A 23,497-nucleotide genomic window follows, 5' to 3' on the forward strand; every position below is an offset into this window, starting at 1 on the left:
AGTGGCATTAGAGAGTTGCACACCCACTCACCGAGCTTTCACAGAGATCAGTGACTTTCATTTTACACTTAACTGAACATTGCATGGGCAGCTTTATGTTGGGGATTGCCTAAGGAAGCACATATTGGACTTGATGTAATTTCCGGCTACACTTTAGAATCCTCTGTCGTTGTCTAAACAAATCACCCCACCCAAAGCGTTATTACTGATAACCTGAAACTACTCCTATTGTTTTTTCCTGAACTGTTAACTGAACCTTCAGCCAAAAGTATTCATAGTGCATTTGAATATGCAGCATAAATCAGTAGTTGATGCAGTGAGAGTTCATAGAATCATAGAACTTACAGTGCTGAAGGAGGCCATTCGGCCCATCGAGTCTGCACCGGCCCTTGGAAAGAGCACCACACCTAAGCCCACACCTCCACCCCAATCTCGTAACCTATTAATCATTCCCATTTAATTTTGCGATCCATTATTTTGCTTTGATTATTAAAATGGTCCAGAAGGCACTGGAACAGAATTTTGTCTTGGGTGGTAGTGCAGAATGGATGAAACTGCACTGGCTATCCAAAATACAGCACTCCTGACATTCAGCACCATTGTTGAGAGATGTGGATCAGAAATTGGCTAGCTGAAAGAAGACAGAGGGTGGTGGTTGATGGGAAATGTTCAGAATGGAGTACAGTCACAAGTGGAGTACCACAAGGATCTGTTCTGGGGCCGTTGCTGTTTGTCATTTTTATCAATGACCTAGAGGAAGGCGCAGAAGGGTGGGTGAGTAAATTTGCAGACGATACTAAAGTCGGTGGTGTTGTCGATAGTGTGGAAGGATGTAGCAGGTTACAGAGGGATATAGATAAGCTGCAGAGCTGGGCTGAGAGGTGGCAAATGGAGTTTAATGTAGAGAAGTGTGAGGTGATTCACTTTGGAAGGAATAACAGGAATGCGGAATATTTGGCTAATGGTAAAGTTCTTGAAAGTGTGGATGAGCAGAGGGATCTAGGCGTCCATGTACATAGATCCCTGAAAGTTGCCACCCAGGTTGATAGGGTTGTGAAGAAGGCCTATGGAGTGTTGGCCTTTATTGGTAGAGGGATTGCGTTCCAGAGTCGGGAGGTCATGTTGCAGCTGTACAGAACTCTGGTACGGCCGCATTTGGAGTATTGCGTACAGTTCTGGTCACCGCATTATAGGAAGGACGTGGAGGCTTTGGAGCGGGTGCAGAGGAGATTTACCAGGATGTTGCCTGGTATGGAGGGAAAATCTTATGAGGAAAGGCTGATGGACTTGAGGCTGTTTTCGTTGGAGAGAAGAAGGTTAAGAGGAGACTTAATAGAGGCATACAAAATGATCAGGGGGTTGGATAGGGTGGACAGTGAGAGCCTTCTCCCGCGGATGGAAATGGCTGGCACGAGGGGACATAACTTTAAACTGAGGGGTAATAGATATAGGACAGAGGTCAGAGGTAGGTTCTTTACGCAAAGAGTAGTGAGGCCGTGGAATGCCCTACCTGCTACAGTAGTGAACTCGCCAACATTGAGGGCATTTAAAAGTTTATTGGATAAACATATGGATGATAATGGCATAGTGTAGGTTAGATGGCTTTTGTTTCGGTGCAACATCGTGGGCCGAAGGGCCTGTACTGCGCTGTATTGTTCTATGTTCTATGTTCTAAGGGAGCGGGGTGTCGATGGGAGGAGGGGAGTATAATGGGTGGCTATATTGTTCATTTGTCCAACATCCAATTTGAATTTCTGCCAGCGGCACAGTGGTTAGCACTGCTGTCCCACTGTGCCAGGGTCCTGGGTTTGAATCCGGTCTTGGGGGACTGTGTGGAGTTTGTACGTTCTCACCGTGTCTGCGTGGGTTGGTGCTTCGGTTTTCTCCCACAGTCCATGTGCAGGTTAGGTGGATTGACCATGCTAAATTGCCCCTTAGTGTCCAAAGATGTGCAGGTTAGGTGCGGTTACGGGGGAGTTGGCCTAGGTAGAGTGCTTTTCATGGAATCATAGAATTTACAGTGGAGAAAGAGGCCATTCGGTCCATCGAATCTGCACTAGCCCTTGGAAAGTGCACCCCATTTAAGCCCACACCTCCATCCTATCCCAGTAACCCCACCGAACCTGTTTTAGACACTAAGGGCAATTTAGCATGCTCAATCCACCTAACCTGCACACCTTTGGACAGTGGGAGGAAAGTGGAGCACGCAGAGAAAATCTATGCAGTTAACAGGAGAACGTGCAGACTCCGCACAGACAGTGACCCAAGCCGGGAATCAAACCTGGGACCCTGGGGCTGTGAAGCAACCGTGTTAACCACTGTGCCACCTTGCCGCCCAACCTTTTTCAGAGCTTGGTGTGGACTCGATCGGCTGAATGGCCTCCTGCACTGTAGGGATTCCATGGATTCTATGCTTCAAAGTGCTTTGTACTGGGAAGAAAATCCAAATAGGAACTAATTGGATCCCAGGACTATTTGCTGTTGAAGTCAGACCAGCGGTTTCTACAGCATCCTAATTGTCTTCAATTCCTGGCAAATCAGCCATGGACCTACTCATCCAATTCCACCTCCTCTTCTCCCAAATACATTCACTTGTGCCGGAGAAATTTCACAGGCATTAACAGCTCTATGATCTGTTCTTCAAGTGTGGTACGAGGCATTGAGCGTTTCAAAGTTATTAAACTATGGGAGTCAGCTGAAACTTGGCTTTTGCCTAATGTCCACATCCCCTCCCCAGAAAAGGCTTTACTGGATAATGACCAGGAACAGGAACTACCATTTGCTGGCGAACACTTCAAATATTGGGCCAGAAGTTGAAAATTAGGAAGTTGGGAGGGAAGCAAGGGAAGTCAGGTGGAACATTTTCACTCCAAGGATAATAGATATATGGAATTACCTGGGAAGGCACTGAATTGATCAATGATTGAACGCAATCGGAGGTTATTGCGGAAAATAAAAACTCCTGGTGTAGGGGGGTAACACATTTATATGGATAGAAGATTGGCTAGGTAACAGGAGACAGAAACTGGACATAAAAAATAGGAGCAGGGGTAGGCCATTCGGCCCTTCGAGCCAGTTCTGCCATTCAACATGATTATGGCCGATCCTCTATTTCAACCCCATACTCTAATACTCTCCCCGTACTCCTTGACATATTTAGAGTCTAGAAATCTATCTATTTCCTTCTTAAATATATTCAGCGATTTGGCCTCCACAGCCTTCTGTGGTAGAGAATTCACCCTCGAGTGTGAAGTTTCTCCTCATCTCAGTCCTAAATGATTTACCTATATCCTGAGACTGTGACCCATTGTTCTGGATCCTCCAGCCAGAGGAAACAACATCCCTTGCATTCAGTCGGTCCAGCCCTGTTAGAAATTTATACATTTGAATGAGATCTCTTCACATTCTTCTAAATTTAAGTGAAAACAGGCTTTGTTGACCCAATTTCTCCTCGTATGACAATCCAGCCATCTCAGGAATCTGTCTGGTGAACCTTGCCTGCACTCCCTCTATGGCAAGTATATCCTTTCTTGGATAAGGAAACCAAAATTATACACACTACTCCAGATGTGGTCTCACCAAGGCCTTGTACAGCTGCAGTAAGATATCCATGCTCCTGTGTTTGAGTCCTCTTGCAATTAAGGCATAAATAGGTCATTTTCTGGTTGGCAGGATATGATGAGTAGTGTGCCACAGAGATCAGTGCTGGGGCCTCAACTCTTTTCAATTTATAGAAATGATTTGAATGAAGGGACTAAAGGAATTGCTACATTTGCTGATGACACAAAGTTATGTAGAAAAATAAGTTGTGAAGTGGACATAAGGAGGCTACAAAAGGCTATAGATAGGTTAGGTGAGTGAGCAAAGATCTAGCAAATAAAAATAATGTGGGAAAGTATGAGGTCCATTTCAACAGGATAAATAAAAAATAAGAATATGATCTAAATGGCGGGAGATTACAGAGCTCCGATTCAGAAGGATCTGAATGTTCTGCATGAATCATAAAAGGTCAGAAACCCAAGACAGCAAGTAATTAGGAAAGCTAATAGATTGTTATCATTTATTACAAGGGGAATTGAACACGAGTAAGAAGGTTGTGCTTCTGTTACACAGGGCATTGGTGAGACCATAACTGGGGTACTGTGTGCAGTATCGTTCTCCTTATTTAAGGAAAGATGTAAATTCATTGGAAACAGTTCAGAGAAGGTTTACTAGATTAATACCTGTAATGGGTGGTTTGTCGTATGAGGAAAGGCTGGACAGGCTATGCTTGTATCCGCTGGATTTTAACAGTAAGAGATGACTTAATTGAAACATATAGGGCGTGATCGATCCAAATGGGAATTATGACCCATAGTGAGCGCGTTTAGCCGTGTGTTTCCCGAAGCTTGCAGCGCCGAGAAACAACACTATGTAACTCGATTCCGGTTAGATACGGAGCCTCAGTGGGGAATGCACAGCCGAGGCCTCACTTAATCCTGTTTCCTGCACTGAGGAGCCCTGCTCGGCAACACTTGTTGCAGGGACAGATCTGGACACCATTTGTAAATCGCGTTTCCCAATCTCTTGACCCCTAAACCCCGCCAAAGCCCCAACTCACCTGTAAGGGGGTCTTCCCACGCACCTCACACACCCCACCACACACGCACATGGAACCCCCAGACCAATCACCGCCGTGCAAAAATGCAGCCTAGCACCCTGGCAGTGCCCCTGCCAGCTGGCAGTGCCAGGGTGCTAGGCTGGCAGTGCCAGAATATCACCCTGGCCAGAGGGCAAGTACCTGGGGGTCTCTGATCCCTTGAGAGACCCCCATGAGTGCCGTTCCGTCTGGTTCCCGTTCGTGCTGAATGATACTTGCCCGAGGTCTCCAAGGCGAAGGGGGTGGATTACAATACCTCGGTTACTCCAGGGAAAAGCATATTAGAGTGAGACTAGCTGTCTCGCTCCCAACGTGCAGATTTGCCAAAACGTGGTCGTGCAGATTTCACATTGCGACGTGTGGCACGATCGTGTTAGATCTCACGAGGTGTGGCAATCCGGGTAGATCCCAGGAGCAGAGTCTCCCAGCATTTACCAGCCACGTTGCGCTTTTCCGCTGCAGTGTGGCCAGTAGTTCGCGCCCATAAGATCGTGCCCATAAGATCCTATTAGGGTGAATGTCGAAAAGATGTTTCTTGTTGTGGGAGAATCCAAACTAGGGATCACCCATTTAAGACGGAGATGAGGAAACGTTTTCCTCTTAAGTGTTAAATGTTTCTCTTTAAGACTTTGGAATTCTCTTCTTCAAAAGGTGGTTGAGCAGAGTCTTTGAATTTCTGACTCTCAGAAGAAGATAACTTCTTGATAGTGGGCGGCATTGTGGCACAGTGGTTAACACTGTTGCCTCACAGCACCAGCGACCCGGGTTCAGTTCTGGCCTTGGAAGACTTTCCGTCTGTGTGGACTTTGCACATTCTCCCACATATCTGCACGGGTTTCCTCCGGGTACTCCCGTTTCCTCCCATTGTCCAAAGGTGTGCAGGTTAGGTGGATTGGCCGTGCTAAATTGCCCCTTAGTGTTCAAGGTTGGGTGGGGTTACGGGGATAGGGTGGGAGAGTGGGCCTGGGTGTGGTGCTCTTTCAGAGGGTCCGTGCAGCCTTAATGGGCCGAATGGCCTCCTTTACTTGTAGGTATTCTATGATTCTATAAGCATGGGGTGGTGAAAGGTTATTGCGAGTAGGCAGGAATGTGGAGCTGAGGTAAAATTAGACCAACCATGATCTTATTGAATGGTAGAGCAGGCTTGCAGGGCCGAGTGGCCTACTCCTCCTAATTCCGACGTTTGTTTGAACTGAAGGTTTAGTTTTGGCAAAGGAATTAATTCTTTGCGGACGAGTGAGTGTTCTACAAAGTCTATCTACAAGGGACATTTAAACTTAAAAATCTGTTTCTATTCAAAAACATTCTTCATAGAATCGAATCCCTACAGTTCAAAAGGAGGCCACTCGGTCCATCGGGTCTGCACCGACCCTTGGAAAGAGCACTCTACCTAGGCCCACATTTCCACCCTATCCCCGTAACCCAGTAACCCCACCTAACCTTTTGGATGCTGAGGGGAAATTTAGCACTGCTAATCCACCTAACCTGCACGTCATTGGACTGTGGGAGGAAACCGGAGCACCCGGAGGAAACCCACGCAGACACCGGGAGAATGTGCAAACTCCACATAGACAGTCAGCCAAGGCTGGAATTGAACACTGGTCCCTGGTGCTGTGAGGCTGCAGTGCTAACCACTGTGCTACCGTGCTGCCATTCTTATGCTTGTCCCTGCCATATTTCTGTCCATTGGTACCTCAGTTGTTGCCCATATTAGGAATGATACCCTGTGAACATCATGTGTGTGGATCAGTGCTGAACCAGCTCGAGCCCTTACCTGCAGAGCATCACAAGGCTTCCAACATGAAAATTAGAGGTTGGAAGAATGAGAGATCAGAAGAATCGCAAGAAATGAATCCGATGTTTCTACTTTGTGTAGGGATATTGTGCTGGCATCGCACCTGAAACCCCTGGACTTGCGAGACAAGTTGGGAGCAAGGAATCAACCCTGGAATATATGTGCCCGGTCAACGAGCACAAAGGACAGTGTTCAGGTGAGACTATCCAAGGTGAGTGTCTAATGGTCATGGCATAGGGTTAAATACAGGTGGATTTCTGCAGGAGTTGGAATCAATGCAATCTTTAATGCAACATTAAAGCTTTGCACTTCACCAATTGGAGTGGTCTAATTGAGGTGTTTAAAATGATTAAAGGATTTGATAGGGTATGTAGAGATGAACTCTTTCCTCTGCTGTGACAGTCAACAACAAAGGGGTGTCACCTTAAAATTAAGTTGTTCAGGGATGATGTCAGGAAGCACTTCTTCACATGAGTATTAAAAATGCAGAATTTCCTCCCGCAAAAAGCTGATCCGTCTGGGGTCAATTGAAAATTTTGAAGCTGAGATTGATGAGATTTTTATTAGTTAAGGATAGGATAGGGTATAGAACCAGGAAGGCTAGATGAAGTTAAGCTACAAATCAGCTGTCTATTTAATTGACAGAATCGGGTTGAGGGGGGAATATCATTCTCCTATTCCTGATTCTTTACTGCCCCTCAAACCCTGAACATAGGAACAGGCCATTCAGCCCCTCATACCCCTCCCGCCATTCAGTGAGATCATGGCTGATCTGTGGCCTAACTCCATACACCTGCCTTTGACCCATATCCCTTAATACCTTTGCTGAAAGAAAACTATCTCAGATTTAAATTTAACAACTATAACTTCAGCTGCTGTTTGTGGGAGAGAGTTCCAAACCTTTACCACCCTTTGCATGAAGAAATGCTTTTTAACATCTCTCCTGAACGGTCTGGCCCTAATTTTTAGACTATGCCCCCTAGTTTTAGAATCTCCAACCAGTGGAAATAATTTATCTTCATCTACCCTGTCTTTTCCAGTTATTATCTTGAAGATTTCGATCAGATCACTCCTTAATCTTCTAAATTCTAGTGAAAACGGGCCTAATTTGTGTAATCTCTCCTTGTAACTTAACTCCTGTAGTCCAGGTTTCATTGGAAGGCGTGTAAACCTGTTACACGCCTTCTAAGGCCAGTATATCCTTTCTTCGGTGTGGTGCTCAAAACTGCTCACAGTACTCCAAGTGGGGTCTAACTAGGGTTTTGTACAGCTGCAGCGATTGTCCAATGCTCGCGATGTAAAGGCTAGCATTCCATTAGCCTTTTTGATTATTTTCTGCACTTGTTCATGGCATTTTAAAGATCTATGCACCTGAATCCCCAAGTCTCTTTGGTCATTTACTGTACTTAACCTCTTCCCATTTGGAAAGCACCCTATCCTTTTTTGGTCCAAAATGGATAACTTCACACTTGCTTACATTGAATTTAATCTGCCACAATTTTGCCCATTTACCCAGTCTGTTCATATCGCCGTGCAATTTTATACTATTATTTAGACTGTCTACAATGCCGCCTAACTTTGTATCATCAGTAAATTTGGATATATGACTTTCAATGCCATCATCCAAGTCGTTAATGAATAATGTTAATAATTGAGGCCCCAACACACACCACTAGCCACATCCTGCTAATTAGGGCACTTACCAATTATTCCCTCTATGTCACCTGCCACTCAACCATGCCAATAATTTGCCCTCAACTCCGTGGGCTTTCACCTTAGTAGACTGTCTCTTGTGTGGGACGTTATCAAATGCCTTCGCAGTGGAGTGCATGGTGCACGATGTCGACACCAGGAGTGAAGGTATCCAAGGCTTTGAGCAGTCGGTGACAGCCATGGCTGAGGGTCTCGGCAGAATGTCTGCCTTGCTGGGGGTTGTCACCCAGTACCAGGCCGACCTTAATGAGGTTCTGCGGGACATGTCCTGCTCTCAGTTGGGAATGGCCGAGGCGCTGTGGAGCTTGTTCCAGTCGCAGGTGGGCATTACTGAGGCACTGCAGAGCATGATCCAGTCACTGCGGAGCACCGCTGAGGGCGTCGACATGATGGTGCCGACGATGCGGAACCACCAGGGCTAGCAGTGCCCGATGATGCAGGGACAGCAGGGGAGAGGTCCAAATTGGGACCCACGTGGACCAGGTATCACGGCACCTGGAGGGTCCCCGAGGTCATTGGACACTGCTAGGGTGCCTGGGTGGCAATGACATTGGCAGGAGCACTGCCAGGGTGGCAGTGCCAAGATGCCAGAGTGGCACTGCCAAGGGTCAGACTCTGAGGGGGGCCATGCCCATGAAAGGAGGGCTGAAGGGGTGTATGAAGATGGGGGAATGGAGGGAGGGTACAAAGGGGTATCTGGAAGGTTGTGGGTGGGGGTGAATGGTAGGGGTGCTGAGAGGAGGGGGGCCTTTGGAGGGACTGAAAAAGGGCCCCTCAGCGACCCCATAGTGGGGTGTCCTCACTTGGAGGGGCGAGGAGTAATGCCTGTGTGTGTGTGTGTGTGTGTGTGTGTGTGTGTGTGTGTGTGTGTGGGTGGGTGGGGGACATTTCCCTTGGGTGAGGGTGTGGGGGACCCTCAAGCTCTCTTAAAGATCAGAATGATGGCCTGATCTCTGAGGAGTGGTTTGGCCAGCGAGTTCAGCTCCCCACAGATGAGAAACTCATCTGTGTGGGCTAGCCCGGAGAGAAACTCCCCAGGGCCCATTAATGACCAAGTGTGGTTAGATACCGGTGGGGGACTTGCTGACAGAGCTGGGGACAAACTCCCAGCCAAACCTGCCTGAAATGACACAGAGACTTCTCTGTTAAATCGCGCCCCAAGCTTTTGTGCATTCTTTCATTGTAACCTTTTTCCCTGTTCTCTTCATCACTTCAATTTTCCACTTTCATATTTGCATTTAATTTTCCTTTCAGTTTAACTTCTGTTCATGATATTGAATTGTTTTGGTTGTTCCATGACAGAGTTGGAGAATCTTTGAGGATATTTACATATAGGGCTGGATTCTTTTGCCTGGCCCACTGCAAGAACTCCAAGGGCGAGTGGCGGGCAATGGAGAAGTCCATTGACCTCGGGCAGGATTCTCCAGTCGCTAGGCAGACGCCGCCGGAGAATCCCACCCATAGTATTTAATGTATACACAATGTAAAGTGTTGTGTATAAGATGGTCAGAGGCTGCAGTTCATGGCCTCTTACAGTTCATAAAAATGCGCCATGGAGTATCTGTAGATATCCTCTGATTATAAACCTGTAGCTCAAAAGTTTGGTCCTAATTTATCAATGATGTGAGATTGAAGGTTTCTTACCAGCAGCACGGTAGCATAGTGGTTAGCACAATTGCTTCACAGCTCCAGGGTCCCCGGTTCGATTCCCGGCTGGGTCATTGTATGTGCGGAGTCTGCACGTTTTCCCCCCATGTCTGCGTGGGTTTCCTCCGGGTACTCCGGTTTCCTCCCACAGTCCAAAGATGTGTGTTAGGTGGATTGGCCATGCTAAATTGCCCTTCATGTCCAAAAAATGTTAAGTGGGGGTTACTGGGTTATGGGGTAGGGTGGATACGTGGGCTTCGGTGGGGTGCTCTTTGTAAGGGCCGGTGCAAACTTGAAGGGCCGAATGGCCTCCTTCTGCACTGTAGTTCTATTCTATGATTACCAGAAGATGTCTGATGTTGAGGGAAGCAGCTGGGTGGAGTGTTCTGGTGTGGGACCTCAATGCTGGAAATGAAAGTGAGGTATATTGATAATCAGAGACAATCTAAAACATAGTTACTCATATAATGCTTCCCTGAATTCTGACGTGAGGAAGGGTCGAGGTTCCCACAAGGGCTTCTTTCCTGCGCCTCCTAACAGCTAGTTAATGAGCACATTGAGGTATGCTGGAAAAGGTGGGATGTTTGCGCTGGACAATGCAAAACTTTCAGATACCCAATGTTAAGTTTAATTACTCCCAGAGAAGATCTGGCATGATTATTTACAGAGTAGAGCTCCCTCTGTACTGCCCACCTGTGTGCTTCAGCCCTAACATCAGAGGAACAGCTCTGCTTCAACTAGTTCGGCTCTCCAGGCACTGAGTGCTGAATTTGGTGCATTTGAGTGCTATAGTGAGAGTTTGGTGACTGAGGGAGTATAAGGCTTCATTTTTATCTAAAGTCTAGTCTTTTATGTAGTTAATTAACTTAAAAGTTGCTGTTTGGTTTAGAAGAAGGTGAGTTTTCAATCAGCTTTAAACAAAGCTTCTACTTGTAGGCACTTGCAGCTGGAGCTTGTTAATTAGTTAATTGGATTAGGCCAGTTTTCAGAGGCTAGATTCACAGTATAAAAGTGATCCCCTACAGTGCAGACTTTGTTTGCACTGAGTGCTGAATTTGGTGCATTTAAGTGCTATAGTGAGAGTTTGGTGATTGAGGGAGTGCTGAATTTGGTGCATTTGAGTGCTATAGTGAGAGTTTGGTGATTAGGGAGTTAGGTGAGGAGGGAGTTAGGTGAGGAGGGAGTAAGGTGCTCCTTTCATTTTGTTTCCTACATTTCCGCAAAGAGTGAGAAGAGAGCCAGGAGTTTACAGAGAGTGCAGCTGACTGGGAGCAGAGTCGGAGGGCGGAGATCCAGTTGGTCCTCAGGGCAGCTATATTCTGTAAGGTAAGAGGGGATGGAGGCTAGGACAGTTGCATGCTCCTCCTGTAGGATGTGGGTGGTGAGGGATACCACCGGTGTCACCGCTGACTATACCTGTGGGAAGTGCACCCAACTCCATCTCCTCAAAGACCGTGTTAGGGAACTGGAGCTGAAGCTGGATGAACTTCGGATCATCCGGGAGGCAGAGGGGGTGATAGAGAAGAGTTACAGGGAGGTAACCACACCCAAGGTACAGGACAAGAATAGCTGGGTTACAGTCAGGGGGAAAAAAAAACAACAGGCAGATAGTCCAGGGATCCCTCCTGGCCGTTCCCTTTCAAAACAAGTATACCGTTTTGGATGCTGTTGGGGGGGATGACCTACCGGGGGAAGGCCCTAGCGGCCAGGTCTCTGGCACTGAGTCTGGCTCTGGGGCTCAGAAGGGAAGGGGGGAGAATAGAAAAGCAATAGTTGTAGGAGATTTAATGGTTAGGGGAATAGATAGGAGATTCTGTGGTCGCGAGCGAGACTCCCGGAAGGTATGTTGCCTCCCGGGTGCCAGGGCCAGGGATGTCTCGGATCGTGTCTTCAGGATCCTTAAGGGGGAGCAGCCAGAAGTCGTGGTGCACATTGGTACCAACGACTTAGGTAGGAAAAGGGGTGTGGAGGTAATAAATGAGTTTAGGGAGTTAGGCTGGAAGTTAAAAGCCAGGACAGACAGAGTTGTCATCTCTGGTTTGTTGCCGGTGCCACATGATAGCGAGGCTAGGAATAGGGAGAGAGTGCAGCTGAACACGTGGCTGCAGGAATGGTGTAGGAGGGAGGGCTTCAGGTATTTGGATAATTGGAGCACATTCTGGGGAAGTTGGGACCTGTACAAGCAGGACGGGTTGCATCTGAACCAGAGGGGCACCAATCTCCTGGGAGGGAGGTTTTCTAGTACTCTTCGGGAGGGTTTAAACTAATTTAGCAGGGGAATGGGAACCGGATTTGTAGTCCAGCAACTAAGGTAGCCGATATTCAGGACGCCAAAGAGTGTAATGAGGCAGTGGGGAAGGGAACACTGACAAAGGAGAGTACTTGCAGGCATGGAGATGGGTTGAAGTGTGTATACTTCAACGCAAGAAGCATCAGGAATAAGGTGGGTGAACCTAAGGCATGGATCGGTACTTGGGACTACGATGTGGTGGCCATCACGGAAACTTGGATAGAAGAGGGGCAGAAATGGTTTTTGAAGGTCCCTGGTTATAGATGTTTCAATAAGATTAGGGAGGGTGGTAAAAGAGATGGGCGGGGGGGTGGCATTGTTAATTAGAGATAGTATAACAGCTGCAGAAAGGCAGTTCGAGGAGTATCAGCCTACTGAGGCAGTATGGGTTGAAGTCAGAAATAGGAAAGGAGCAGTCACCTTGTTAGGAGTTTAGTAGCAGAGATGTGGAGGAACAGATTGGGAAACAGATTTTGGAACGGTGCAGAAGTCACAGGGTAGTAGTCATGGGTGACTTTAACTTCCCAAACATTGAGTGGAAACTCTTTCGATCAAATAGTTTGGATGGGGTGGTGTTTGTGCAGTGTGTCCAGGAAGCTTTTCTAACACAGTATGTAGATTGTCCGACCAGAGGAGGGGCAATATTGGATTTAGTACTTGGTAATGAACCAGGGCAAGTGATAGATTTGTTAGTGGGAGAGCATTTTGGAGATAGTGACCACAATTCTGTGACTTTCACTTTAGTAATGGAGAGGGATAGGTACGTGCAACAGGGCAAGGTTTACAATTGGGGGAAGGGTAAATCCGATGTTGTCAGACAAGAATTGAAGTGCATAAGTTGGGAACATAGGCTGTCAGGGAAGGACACAAGTGAAATGTGGAACTTGTTCAAGGAACAGGTACTACGTGTCCTTGACATGTATGTCCCTGTCAGGCAGGGAAGAGATGGTCGAGTGAGGGAACCATGGTTGACAAGAGAGGTTGAATGTCTTGTTAAGAGGAAAAAGGAGACTTATGTAAGGCTGAGGAAACAAGGTTCAGACAGGGCGTTGGAGGGATACAAGATAGCCAGGAGGGAACTGAAGAAAGGGATTAGGAGAGCTAAGAGAGGGCATGAACAATCTTTGGCGGGTAGGATCAAGGAAAACCCCAAGGCCTTTTACACATATGTGAGAAATATGAGAATGACGAGAGCGAGGGTAGGTCCGATCAAGGACAGTAGCGGGAGATTGTGTATGGAGTCTGAAGAGATAGGAGAGATCTTGAACGAGTACTTTTCTTCTGTATTTAAAATTGAGAGGGGCCATATTGTTGGAGAGGACAATGTGAAACAGATTGGTAAGCTCGAGGAAATACTTGTTAGGAAGGAAGATGTGTTGGGCATTTTGAAAAACTTGAGGATAGACAAATCCCCCGGGCCTGACGGGATATATCCAAGGATTCTACGGGAAGCAAGAGATGAAATTGCAGAGCCGTTGGCAATTATCTTTTTGTCCTCACTGTCAACAGGGGTGGTACCAGGGGATTAGAGAGTGGCGAATGTCGTGCCCCTGTTCAAAAAAGGGAATAGGGATAACCCTGGGAATTACAGGCCAGTTAGTCTTACTTCGGTGGTAGGCAAAGTAATGGAAAGGGTACTGAAGGATAGGATTTCTGAGCATCTGGAAAGACACTGCTTGATTAGGGATAGTCAACACAGATTTGTGAGGGGTAGGCCTTGCCTTACAAGTCTTATTGAATTCTTTGAGGAGGTGACCAAGCATGTGGATGAAGGTAAAGCAGTGGATGTAGTATACATGGATTTTAGTAAGGCATTTGATAAGGTTCCCCATGGTGGACTTCTGCAGAAAGTAAGGAGGCATGAGATAGTGGGAAATTTGGCCAGTTGGATAACGAACTGGCTAACCGAGAGAAGTCAGAGAGTGGTGGTAGATGGCGAATATTCAGCCTGGATCCAGTTACCAGTGGTGTACCGCAGGGATCAGTTCTGGGTCCTCTGCTGTTTGTGATTTTCATTAATGACTTGGATGAGGGAGTTGAAGGGTGGGTCAGTAAATTTGCAGATGATACGAAGATTAGTGGAGTTGTGGATAGTGAGGAGGGCTGTTGTCGGCTGCAAAGAGACATAGATAGGATGCAGAGCTGGGCTGAGAAGTGGCAGATGGAGTTTAACCCTGAAAAGTGTGAGGTTGTCCATTTTGGAAGGACAAATATGAATGCGGAATACAGGGTTAACGGTAGAGTTCTTGGCAATGTGGAGGAGCAGAGAGATCTTGGGGTCTATGTTCATACATCTTTGAAAGTTGCCACTCAAGTGAATAGAGCTGTAAAGAAGGCCTATGGTGTGCTAGCGTTCATTAACAGAGGGATTGAATTTAAGAGCTGTGAGGTGATGATGCAGCTGTACAAAACTTTGGTAAGGCCACATTTGGAGTACTGTGTACAGTTCTGGTCGCCTCATTTTAGGAAGGATGTGGAAGCTTTGGAAAAGGTGATTTACCAGGATGATGCCTGGAATGGAGAGTAGGTCTTACGAGGAAAGGTTGAGGGTGCTAGGCCTTTTCTCATTAGAACGGAGAAGGATGAGGGGCGACTTGATAGAGGTTTATAAGATGATCAGGGGAATAGAACAAAACAAAACAAAGAACAAAGAAATGTACAGCACAGGAACAGGCCCTTCGGCCCTCCAAGCCCGTGCCGACCATACTGCCCGACTAAACTACAATCTTCTACACTTCCTGGGTCCGTATCCTTCTATTCCCATCCTATTCATATATTTGTCAAGATGCCCCTTAAATGTCCCTATCGTCCCTGCTTCCACTACCTCCTCCGGTAGTAAGTTCCAGGCACCCACTACCCTCTGCGTAAAAAACTTGCCTCGTACATCTCCTCTAAACCTTGCCCCTCTCACCTTAAACCTATGCCCCCTAGTAATTGACCCCTCTACCCTGGGGAAAAGCCTCTGACTATCCACTCTGTCTATGCCCCTCATAATTTTGTATACCTCTATCAGGTCGCCCCTCAACCTCCTTCGTTCCAGTGAGAACAAACCGAGTTTATTCAATCGCTCCTCATAGCTTATGCCCTCCATACCAGGCAACATTCTGGTAAATCTCTTCTGCACCCTCTCTAAAGCCTCCACATCCTTCTGGTAGTGTGGCGACCAGAATTGAACACTATACTCCAAGTGTGGCCTAACTAAGGTTCTATACAGCTGCAACATGACTTGCCAATTCTTGTACTCAATGCCCCGGCCAATGAAGGCAAGCATGCCGTATGCCTTCTTGACTACCTTCTCCACCTGTGTTGCCCCTTTCAATGACCTGTGGACCTGTACTCCTAGATCTCTTTGACTTTCAATACTCTTGAGGGTTCTACCATTCACTGTATATTCCCTACCTGCATTAGCCCTTCCAAAATGCATTACCTAAATAATGATAATAGATAGAGTAGACAGTCAGAAACTTTTTCCCCGGGTGGAACAAACCATTACAAGGGGACATAAATTTAAGGTGAATGGTGGAAGATATAGGGGGGGATGTCAGAGGTAGGTTCTTTACCCAGAGAGTAGTGGGGGCATGGAATGCACTGCCTGTGGAAGTAGTTGAGTCGGAAACATTAGGGACCTTCAAGCAGCTATTGGATAGGTACATGGATTACGGTAAAATGATATAGTGTAGATTTATTTGTTCTTAAGGGCAGCACGGTAGCATTGTGGATAGCACAATGCTTCACAGCTCCAGGGTCCCAGGTTCGATTCCGGCTTGGGTCACTGTCTGTGTGGAGTCTGCACATCCTCCCCGTGTCTGCGTGGGTTTCCTTCGGGTGCTCCGGTTTCCTCCCACAGTCCAAAGATGTGCAGGTTAGGTGGATTGGCCATGATAAATTGCCCTTCGTGTCCAAAATTGCCCTTAGTGTTGGGTGGAGTTGTTGACTATGGGTAGGGTGCTCTTTCCAAGAGCCGGTGCAGACTCTATGGGCCGAATGGCCTCCTTCTGCACTGTAAATTCAATGATAATGTATGATTAATCTGGGACAAAGGTTCGGCACAACATCGTGGGCCGAAGGGCCTGTTCTGTGCTGTATTTTTCTATGTTCTATGTTCAGGCGTGAGCTGTCCAAAAGGGAGTGAGATTGCCAAATCAGTACTGAGCCATGGGCACATTTCCTTCTATGGACCTTATTTCCTTGGAGCTAGGTTGAGTCTGCCCATTTCATGTCACTGAAGCGCATGCTAGTGAAACAGCAACATTTCTAAACACTTTGTCACATTACTGATGTTGATTTAGATTGAAGCCAGTATCATATTATCTCTTCCTAAAACGTAGCACTCGAATTCCCTACCGAAGACAGCAGCGGAGTTTAGCCGTGATTGGAGACGATACTACAGCACTGAACCAGAGAAATACACCTTCCTTCTCAACCTAGGCGGTCAGCTTTTGGGGAAAATCTTCCATACTGAAATTGGATTTGGATTCCTCGGTGAGTTCCTCGTCATCCTTTGCGATCACTTCCAACCGACAGACGGCCAGGCAATTTACTGGATCCTGCTGCATCTCTCACAAACTCAAAGATTTGACCTGAATGTGGATTTCCTGAACGGCATAGAGAGAGAGAAAAGCATGAGGTTATTTCAGATCCTGCGGCAGGAGCTAGATGGCCCTCTGCGGTTGGGCAATGAGGTGGAGCTGGAATCTGTCCAGGAAGCTGTAAAAGAGGAATGTGCTGTGGGGGAGACGGTAAATGCAGCAATGCTACAACAGTTAATGGACGCATACAAGTTGAGCTAGTCCAGCCTTTGCAGCTCTGAAAAATTCTTTCCCATTTCACACCATTGTGGTTCTCCCTGCACTTCAGATAGAGTAAAATATGTTATTATGTGAGAGGGTCAGCCTGTGGGGTGGTAGTTTTGGTCCAAGGTAATTCCACCGCTGTCCATTCAAAGAAATATAGCTCTCACCACTTAAAATGTCCACCTTTAAAAATTTTCTACTTTGACCAAAATGTGATAATCATTATCCATTTGTGTTCATGTCAAATTAAAAATTGCTGGTTATAGCAACTTAAGGCTCTGTTTATTTCAGGTCAAAGAAGAAATGAGAGAGAAAGAACTATTTGTGCTTAATCCATCAGTCCATCAGCACGATTGAAACATATTAAATCACTAGTTGGATTAGTGTTGTTTTTAATAAAGTTAATGAAGCATAAGCCCATATTTTAGAATCATAGAATCATAGAAGTTTACAGCATGGAAACAGGCCCTTCGGCCCAACCAGTCCATGCCGCCCAGTTTTTTACCATTAAGCTAGTCCCAGTTGCCCGCACTTGGCCCATAACCCTCTATACCCATCTTACCCATGTAACCATCTAAATGCTTTTTGAAAGACACAATTGTACCCGCTTCTACTACTACCTCTGGCAGCCCATTCCAGACACTCACTACCCTCTGAGTGAAGAAATTGCCCCTCTGGGCCCTTCTGAATCTCTCCCCTCTCACCTTAAACCTATGCCCTCTAGTTTTAGACTCCCCTACCTTTGGGAAAAGATGTTGACTATCTACCTTATCTATGCCCCTCATTATTTTATAGACCTCTATAAGATCACCCCTAAGCCTCCTACGCTCCAGGGAAAAAAGTCCCAGTCTATCCAGCCTCTCCTTATAACTCAAACCATCAAGTCCCGGCAACATCCTAGTAAATCTTTTCTGCACTCTTTCTAGTTTAATAATATCCTTTCTATAATAGGGTGACCAGAACTGCACACAGTATTCAAAGTGTGGCCGTACCAATGTCTTGTACAACTTCAACAAGACGTCCCAACTCCTATATTCAATGTTCTGACCAATGAAACCAAGCATGCCGAATGCCTTCTTCACCACCCTGTCCACCTGCGACTCCACCTTCAAGGAGCTATGAACCTGTACTCCTAGATCTCTTTGTTCTATAACTCTCCCCAACGCCATACCATTTAACTGAGTAGGTCCTGGTCTGATTCGATCTGCCAAAATGCATCACCTCACATTTATCTAAATTAAACTCCATCTGCCATTCGTCGGCCCACTGGCCTAATTGATCAAGATCCCGTTGCAATCCTAGATAACCTTCTTCACTATCCACTATGCCACCAATCTTGGTGTCATCTGCAAACTTACTAACCATGCCTCCTAAATTCTCATCCAAATCATTAATATAAATCACAAATAACAGTGGACCCAGCACCGATCCCTGAGGCACACCACTGGTCACAGGCCTCCAGTTTGAAAAACAACCCTCTACAACCACCCTCTGCCTTCTGTCGTCCAGCCAATTTTGAATCCAATTGGCAACCTCACCCTGGATCCCGTGAGCTTTAACCTTCTGCAACAACCTACCATGCGGTACCTTGTCAAAGGCTTTGCTAAAGTCCATGTAGACAACGTCTACTGCACTACCCTCATCTACCTTCTTGGTCACTCCCTCAAAAAACTCAATCAAATTTGTGAGACATGATTTTCCACGCACAAAGCCATGCTGACTGCCCCGAATCAGTCCTTGCCTCTCTAAATGCTTGTAGATCCTGTCTCTCAGAATACCTTCTAGCAACTTACCTACTACAGACGTTAGGCTCACCGGTCTGTAGTTCCCAGGCTTTTCCCTGCTGCCCTTCTTAAACAAGGGCACAACATTCGCCACTCTCCAATCTTCAGGCACCTCACCTGTGGCTGCCGATGATTCAAATATCTCGGTTAGGGGACCCGCAATTTCCTCCCTAGCCTCCCACAACATCCTGGGATACATTTCATCAGGTCCCGGGGATTTATCTACCTTGATGCGCTTTAAGACTTCCAGCACCTCCTCCTCTGTAATATGCACACTTCTCAAGACATCACTATTTATTTCCCTTAGTTTCCTAACATCCATGCCTTTCTCCACCGTGAATACCGATGAGAAATATTCATTCAGGATCTCACCCAACTCTTGTGGCTCTGCACATAAATGCCCTTGTTGATCCTTAAGAGGCCCTACTCTGTCCCTAGTTACTCTTTTCCCCTTTATGTATCTGTAGAATCTCTTTGGATTCTCCCTTGCATTATTTGCCAAAGCAATTTCATGTCCCCTTTTTGCCCTCCTGATTTCCCTCTTAACTCTATTTCGACAATCTCTATACTCTTCAAGGGATCTACTTGATTCCAGTTGCTTATGTACGTCATATGCCTCCTTCTTCTTTTTGACCAGAGTCTCAATATCTCGAGTCATCCAGGGTTCCCTACTTCTACCAGCCTTGCCCTTCACTCTAAAGGGAATGTGCTTACCCTGCACCCTGGTTAACACATTTTTAAAAGCCTCCCATTTACCAGCCGTCCCTTTGTCTGCCAATAGTCTCCCCCAATCTACCTCTGCAAGTTCCTGTCTGATACCATCAAAATTGGCCTTGCCCCAATTAAGAATTTTAACTCTTGGGCCAGACCTATCATTCTCCATAGCTATCTTAAAACTAATGGAATTATGGTCACTTGTCCCAAAGTGATCCCTCACTAGCACTTCTATCACTTGCCCTTCCTTATTTCCCAAGACGAGGTCAAGTTTTGCCCCCTCTCTAGTCGGTCCATCCACATACTGAATGAGAAATTCCTCCTGAATACACTCAACAAATTTCCCTCCATCCAAGCCCCTAATGCTATGACTGTCCCAGTCAATGTTGGGAAAGTTAAAGTCCCCTACTACTACCACCCTATTATTCTTGCAGCTATCTGTAATCTCCTTACATATTTGCTCCTCAATTTCCCGCTGACTATTTGGGGGCCTGTAGTACAGTCCTACCAAGGTGATCTCTCCCTTCTTATTTTTCAGTTCCACCCATATAGACTCAGTGGGCGAACCCTCGGATATATCCCCTCTAAGTACTGCCGTGATGTTCTCCCTAATCAAAAACGCCACTCCCCCTCCTCTCTTACCTCCTGTTCTATCCTTTCTATAGCATCTGTAGCCCGGAACATTGAGCTGCCAGTCCTGCCCCTCCCTTAGCCATGTTTCAGTCATAGCTATAATATCCCAGTCCCATGTGCCCGTCCATGCCCTGAGTTCATCCGCTTTGCCCGTCAGGCCCCTTGCATTGAAATAAATGCAGTTTAATGTAGACCTTCCTTGCTCTCTGCCCTGCTTTCTCTGGTCATGCTTTACACACTCTCCCTTCCTGCCTTTTGTTTCTGTCCCCACTGACTTCCTACATCGGTTCCCATCCCCCTGGCACATTAGTTTAAACCCTCCCCAACTGCACTAGCAAACACCCCCCCGAGAACATTGGTTCCGGTCCCACCCAGATGCAGACCGTCCGATTTGTACAGGTCCCACCTCCCCCAGAATCGGTCCCAATGTCCCAGGAATTTGAAACCCTCCCTCTTGCACCATCTCTCAAGCCACGTATTCATCCTAGCTATCCTGTCATTCCTACTCTGACTATCACGTGGCACTGGTAGCAATCCTGAGATTACTACCTTTTGAGGTCCTACTTTTTAGTTTGACTAGTTTTCTTCCCACCGATGGAGTTGCTGGTTTTTGCAACATTTTTTATGGTTCAGTACTCTTTTATCATGTGCTGCAATGTAAACATTAACCATTCCTTTCTCTCTCATATGAATTTAATTTTTAATGCTATCCCTTTGTACTGGCTATGGTGTATGGCGGTCAAATTGATGTTGCACGAACACAGCCACATGTGGTGAAGGCTGTATTTGTTGGGAGTGATTAACCATGGCACATCTCGGCCATCATGTGTTTTCATGGGATTTGGTAGAACTGGATTACCTCGCATGCTTGAAAAGTCACAGTTTCTGTTGCAACCAAAAGGGCTGCTCTGCTCCTGGGGCATGTGTGGCTAATTCCTGGCAGTGATATTAGCGCTGCAAAATGGAGGAACAGAGCCTTGGGTCGGAGGCACTCTGCTGAGGTTTGAAAAATTGTCGTTTAAAGAGAATAAAATGCTGAACGCATCTCTATCCATATTCAGAAAAATATTTATTAAGATTTCCATTTGTCTTTGATCCAGTTGGAAAATTCTTTATGCCTTAATTGGAGGAAGGTGCTATCATATTTCATGAAACAGGCCCCCTAAAGATGTGCAGGTTAGGTGGATTGACCATGGTAATTGCCCCTTAGTGTCCAGGGAGGTGCAGGTTAGGTTACGGGGATAGAGGGTGTGGGAATGAGTAGAGTGCTCATTCGAAGGGTCAGTGCAGACTCGATGGGGTGAATGGTTCCTGCACTGTAGGGATTCTATGATTCCCTCATTGTGCACACGCTTTGTGCAGAAACTAGGACAAATTGTGCATCGCTGGTACACAGAAATATTGCTGTGGTGTGGGCAATCTGTGTCCCATACAACAGTTTATTTGTCCATGCCCCTCCTTTCTGTGCCCCGATTCCAGGCTTCTCCTCAAGCCCCGGTTCAAGGCCCTGGCTCCCACTATCTTTTATTTTCTCAGAGTGAAGCTCATACATCCCTTGCCTGCATTGAACAGTTGACTCCAGTGCCCTCTGCTGGTGCAGGTTCTGTATGTGGCTGCAAAACCTGAGAAAGATGTTACTCTGGAAAACCCTCAGCGGTGCTTCTGAGCGGGTGAATGTGTTTGGGAGATTCCTGGGCATCAGAGAGTCCAGCCTCCCCTTCCAGACCAGTGCTGTGCCAAGGTGGCAGGTTTGGAGTGGGTTGCAGGTGGGGAGTGGGTGGGTGACTCTGGAATTGTGATCTGTCGGAGGGTGGTATCAGATACTGAATGAGATTAAGTTTTGTTGATTTGGGGAAGATTCTGGGGTTTATATTTTGTTCCCAATATGTTAACCCTGACAAATTTCATAATCTTTTTGTTTAAATGGGTTTTTAATGGCTATTGGGTGCTCACTCATAACATTCGCATTTCTGAGTCTGATATTCTAATATTAACAATGTTTTCTGCTGTCAAAATAAGATTAATTATTAAAACAAACATTTGATTCTGACTGCTTCTGTGGCATTTTTGTAGCTATTTTTGCATGAATTTTTCACTAATTAAGATAGGATTAGGTTATTTTCTCTTTTCAAATAGCCTTCAACAAGGATAAATTAACTTCTGGCAATGGATAGGGATATGGGGAAGGCTGTGAAGCAGGTGGTATCTGATATTGCCCCACTGCCAAGTTAACTCCAGTGTCTGTCATTGCACTCCCAGTTCGGAAACAGTGTAGGAGAGGGTAACACTCGCGTGAATGCCCCTTAGCTTAAAGAAAATGCTTCACCTAACCACAATATGATCATTTTCTATTCCTCACTGCAGGCATCCTGTAGCCTATCTGAGGGAGACAGCCAATTGTTACTGAATTAGCGATTCCTCTATGCTTTGTGCCCTATTCAATTAGGAACTGGATTGAGACTGGCCAATTCATTTGACATGGAACTCGTGCACCCAGCAGACACGGGAGACTTTCATTCAGTCATGATTTGAGCCTAGGTTTCATGGAGTCAATGGTCAGCATTTAACTCCCTACTCCACCCATTCTATTTCAGGGCTTTAAAAAAAATGTAGCATCTAACTGCAGTCTGTAGCTATCCTTGTTTTGAGTTTCTGAACATCTAATTAGTGGAGGCATACTAATACCTATGATTATTTATCAGAAGAACATAAGAAATAGGGGCAGGAGTAAACCCATCGAGCCTGCTCCATGCTTCAATCTGATCATTGCTGATCTTGGGCTTCAATTCTCTCGCTCACCAAATCCATTAATTCCCTGAGAATTCTGGTTATCATTCTGGTAAATATCCTGCAGCACTGCTCACAGTCCAGTAGGTGATACATTTTCTTTTTATCCATTGGATGTGGGTGCCATTGGCTGGGCCAGCATTTGTTGCCCATCCCTAATTACCCTTGAGGGGGCAGTTAAGAGTCAACTACATTGCTGTGGTTCTGGAGTCGCATGTCGGCCAGACCAGGTAAGGACAGCAGATTTCCTTGGTGAACCAGTTTTTTTTTTTTTTTTAACAACAATCGACCGTCATTAGACTTTTAATTCCAGATTTTTTATTTTCACCATCTGCAGTGGTGGGATTTTAACCTGGGTCCCCAGAGCATTACCCTGGGTTTCTGGTTTACTAGTCCAGCGACAATACCATTATGCCACTGCCTGTCTAGGAGGAAAATACCTTGCATATAATGTCAGCTTTTACCACACCAAGATGTCTCAAAGCATTTTACGGCCATTGAAATACTTTTGAAGTGTATTCACTGTTGTAATATAGGAAATATCATAGAAAATACAGTGCAGAAGGAGGCCATTCGGCCCATCGAGTCTGCACCCTACACAAGGTCAACTCCTCCACCCTATCCCCATAACCCAGTAACCCCACCCAACACTAAGGGCAATTTTGGACACTAAGGGCAATTTATCATGGCCAATCCACCTAA

At 46.2% G+C, this 23,497-nt stretch overlaps 1 protein-coding gene across 2 annotated transcripts in view; it reads left to right on the top strand.

The window, feature by feature from the left end:
- The window catches only part of dnaaf19 (dynein axonemal assembly factor 19), a 58,547-nt gene extending 39,978 nt beyond the window's left edge, over positions 1 to 18,569 (top strand). Inside the window, exons 3-4 of one of the 2 annotated variants that reach the window (XM_072486940.1) lie at positions 6,516 to 6,630; positions 16,413 to 18,569. In XM_072486940.1, coding sequence (XP_072343041.1) covers positions 6,516 to 6,630; positions 16,413 to 16,874 — 577 coding nt within the window. In that variant the 3' untranslated portion in view covers positions 16,875 to 18,569. Of the gene's footprint in view, positions 1 to 6,515; positions 6,646 to 16,412 lie in introns of both variants that reach the window. The other variant, XM_072486939.1, reaches the window with a different exon arrangement.
- The last annotated feature ends 4,928 nt before the right edge of the window (positions 18,570 to 23,497 follow it).

This window comes from Scyliorhinus torazame, chromosome 21 (assembly GCF_047496885.1).
Source record: "Scyliorhinus torazame isolate Kashiwa2021f chromosome 21, sScyTor2.1, whole genome shotgun sequence".
NCBI classification, from domain to species: domain Eukaryota; kingdom Metazoa; phylum Chordata; class Chondrichthyes; order Carcharhiniformes; family Scyliorhinidae; genus Scyliorhinus; species Scyliorhinus torazame.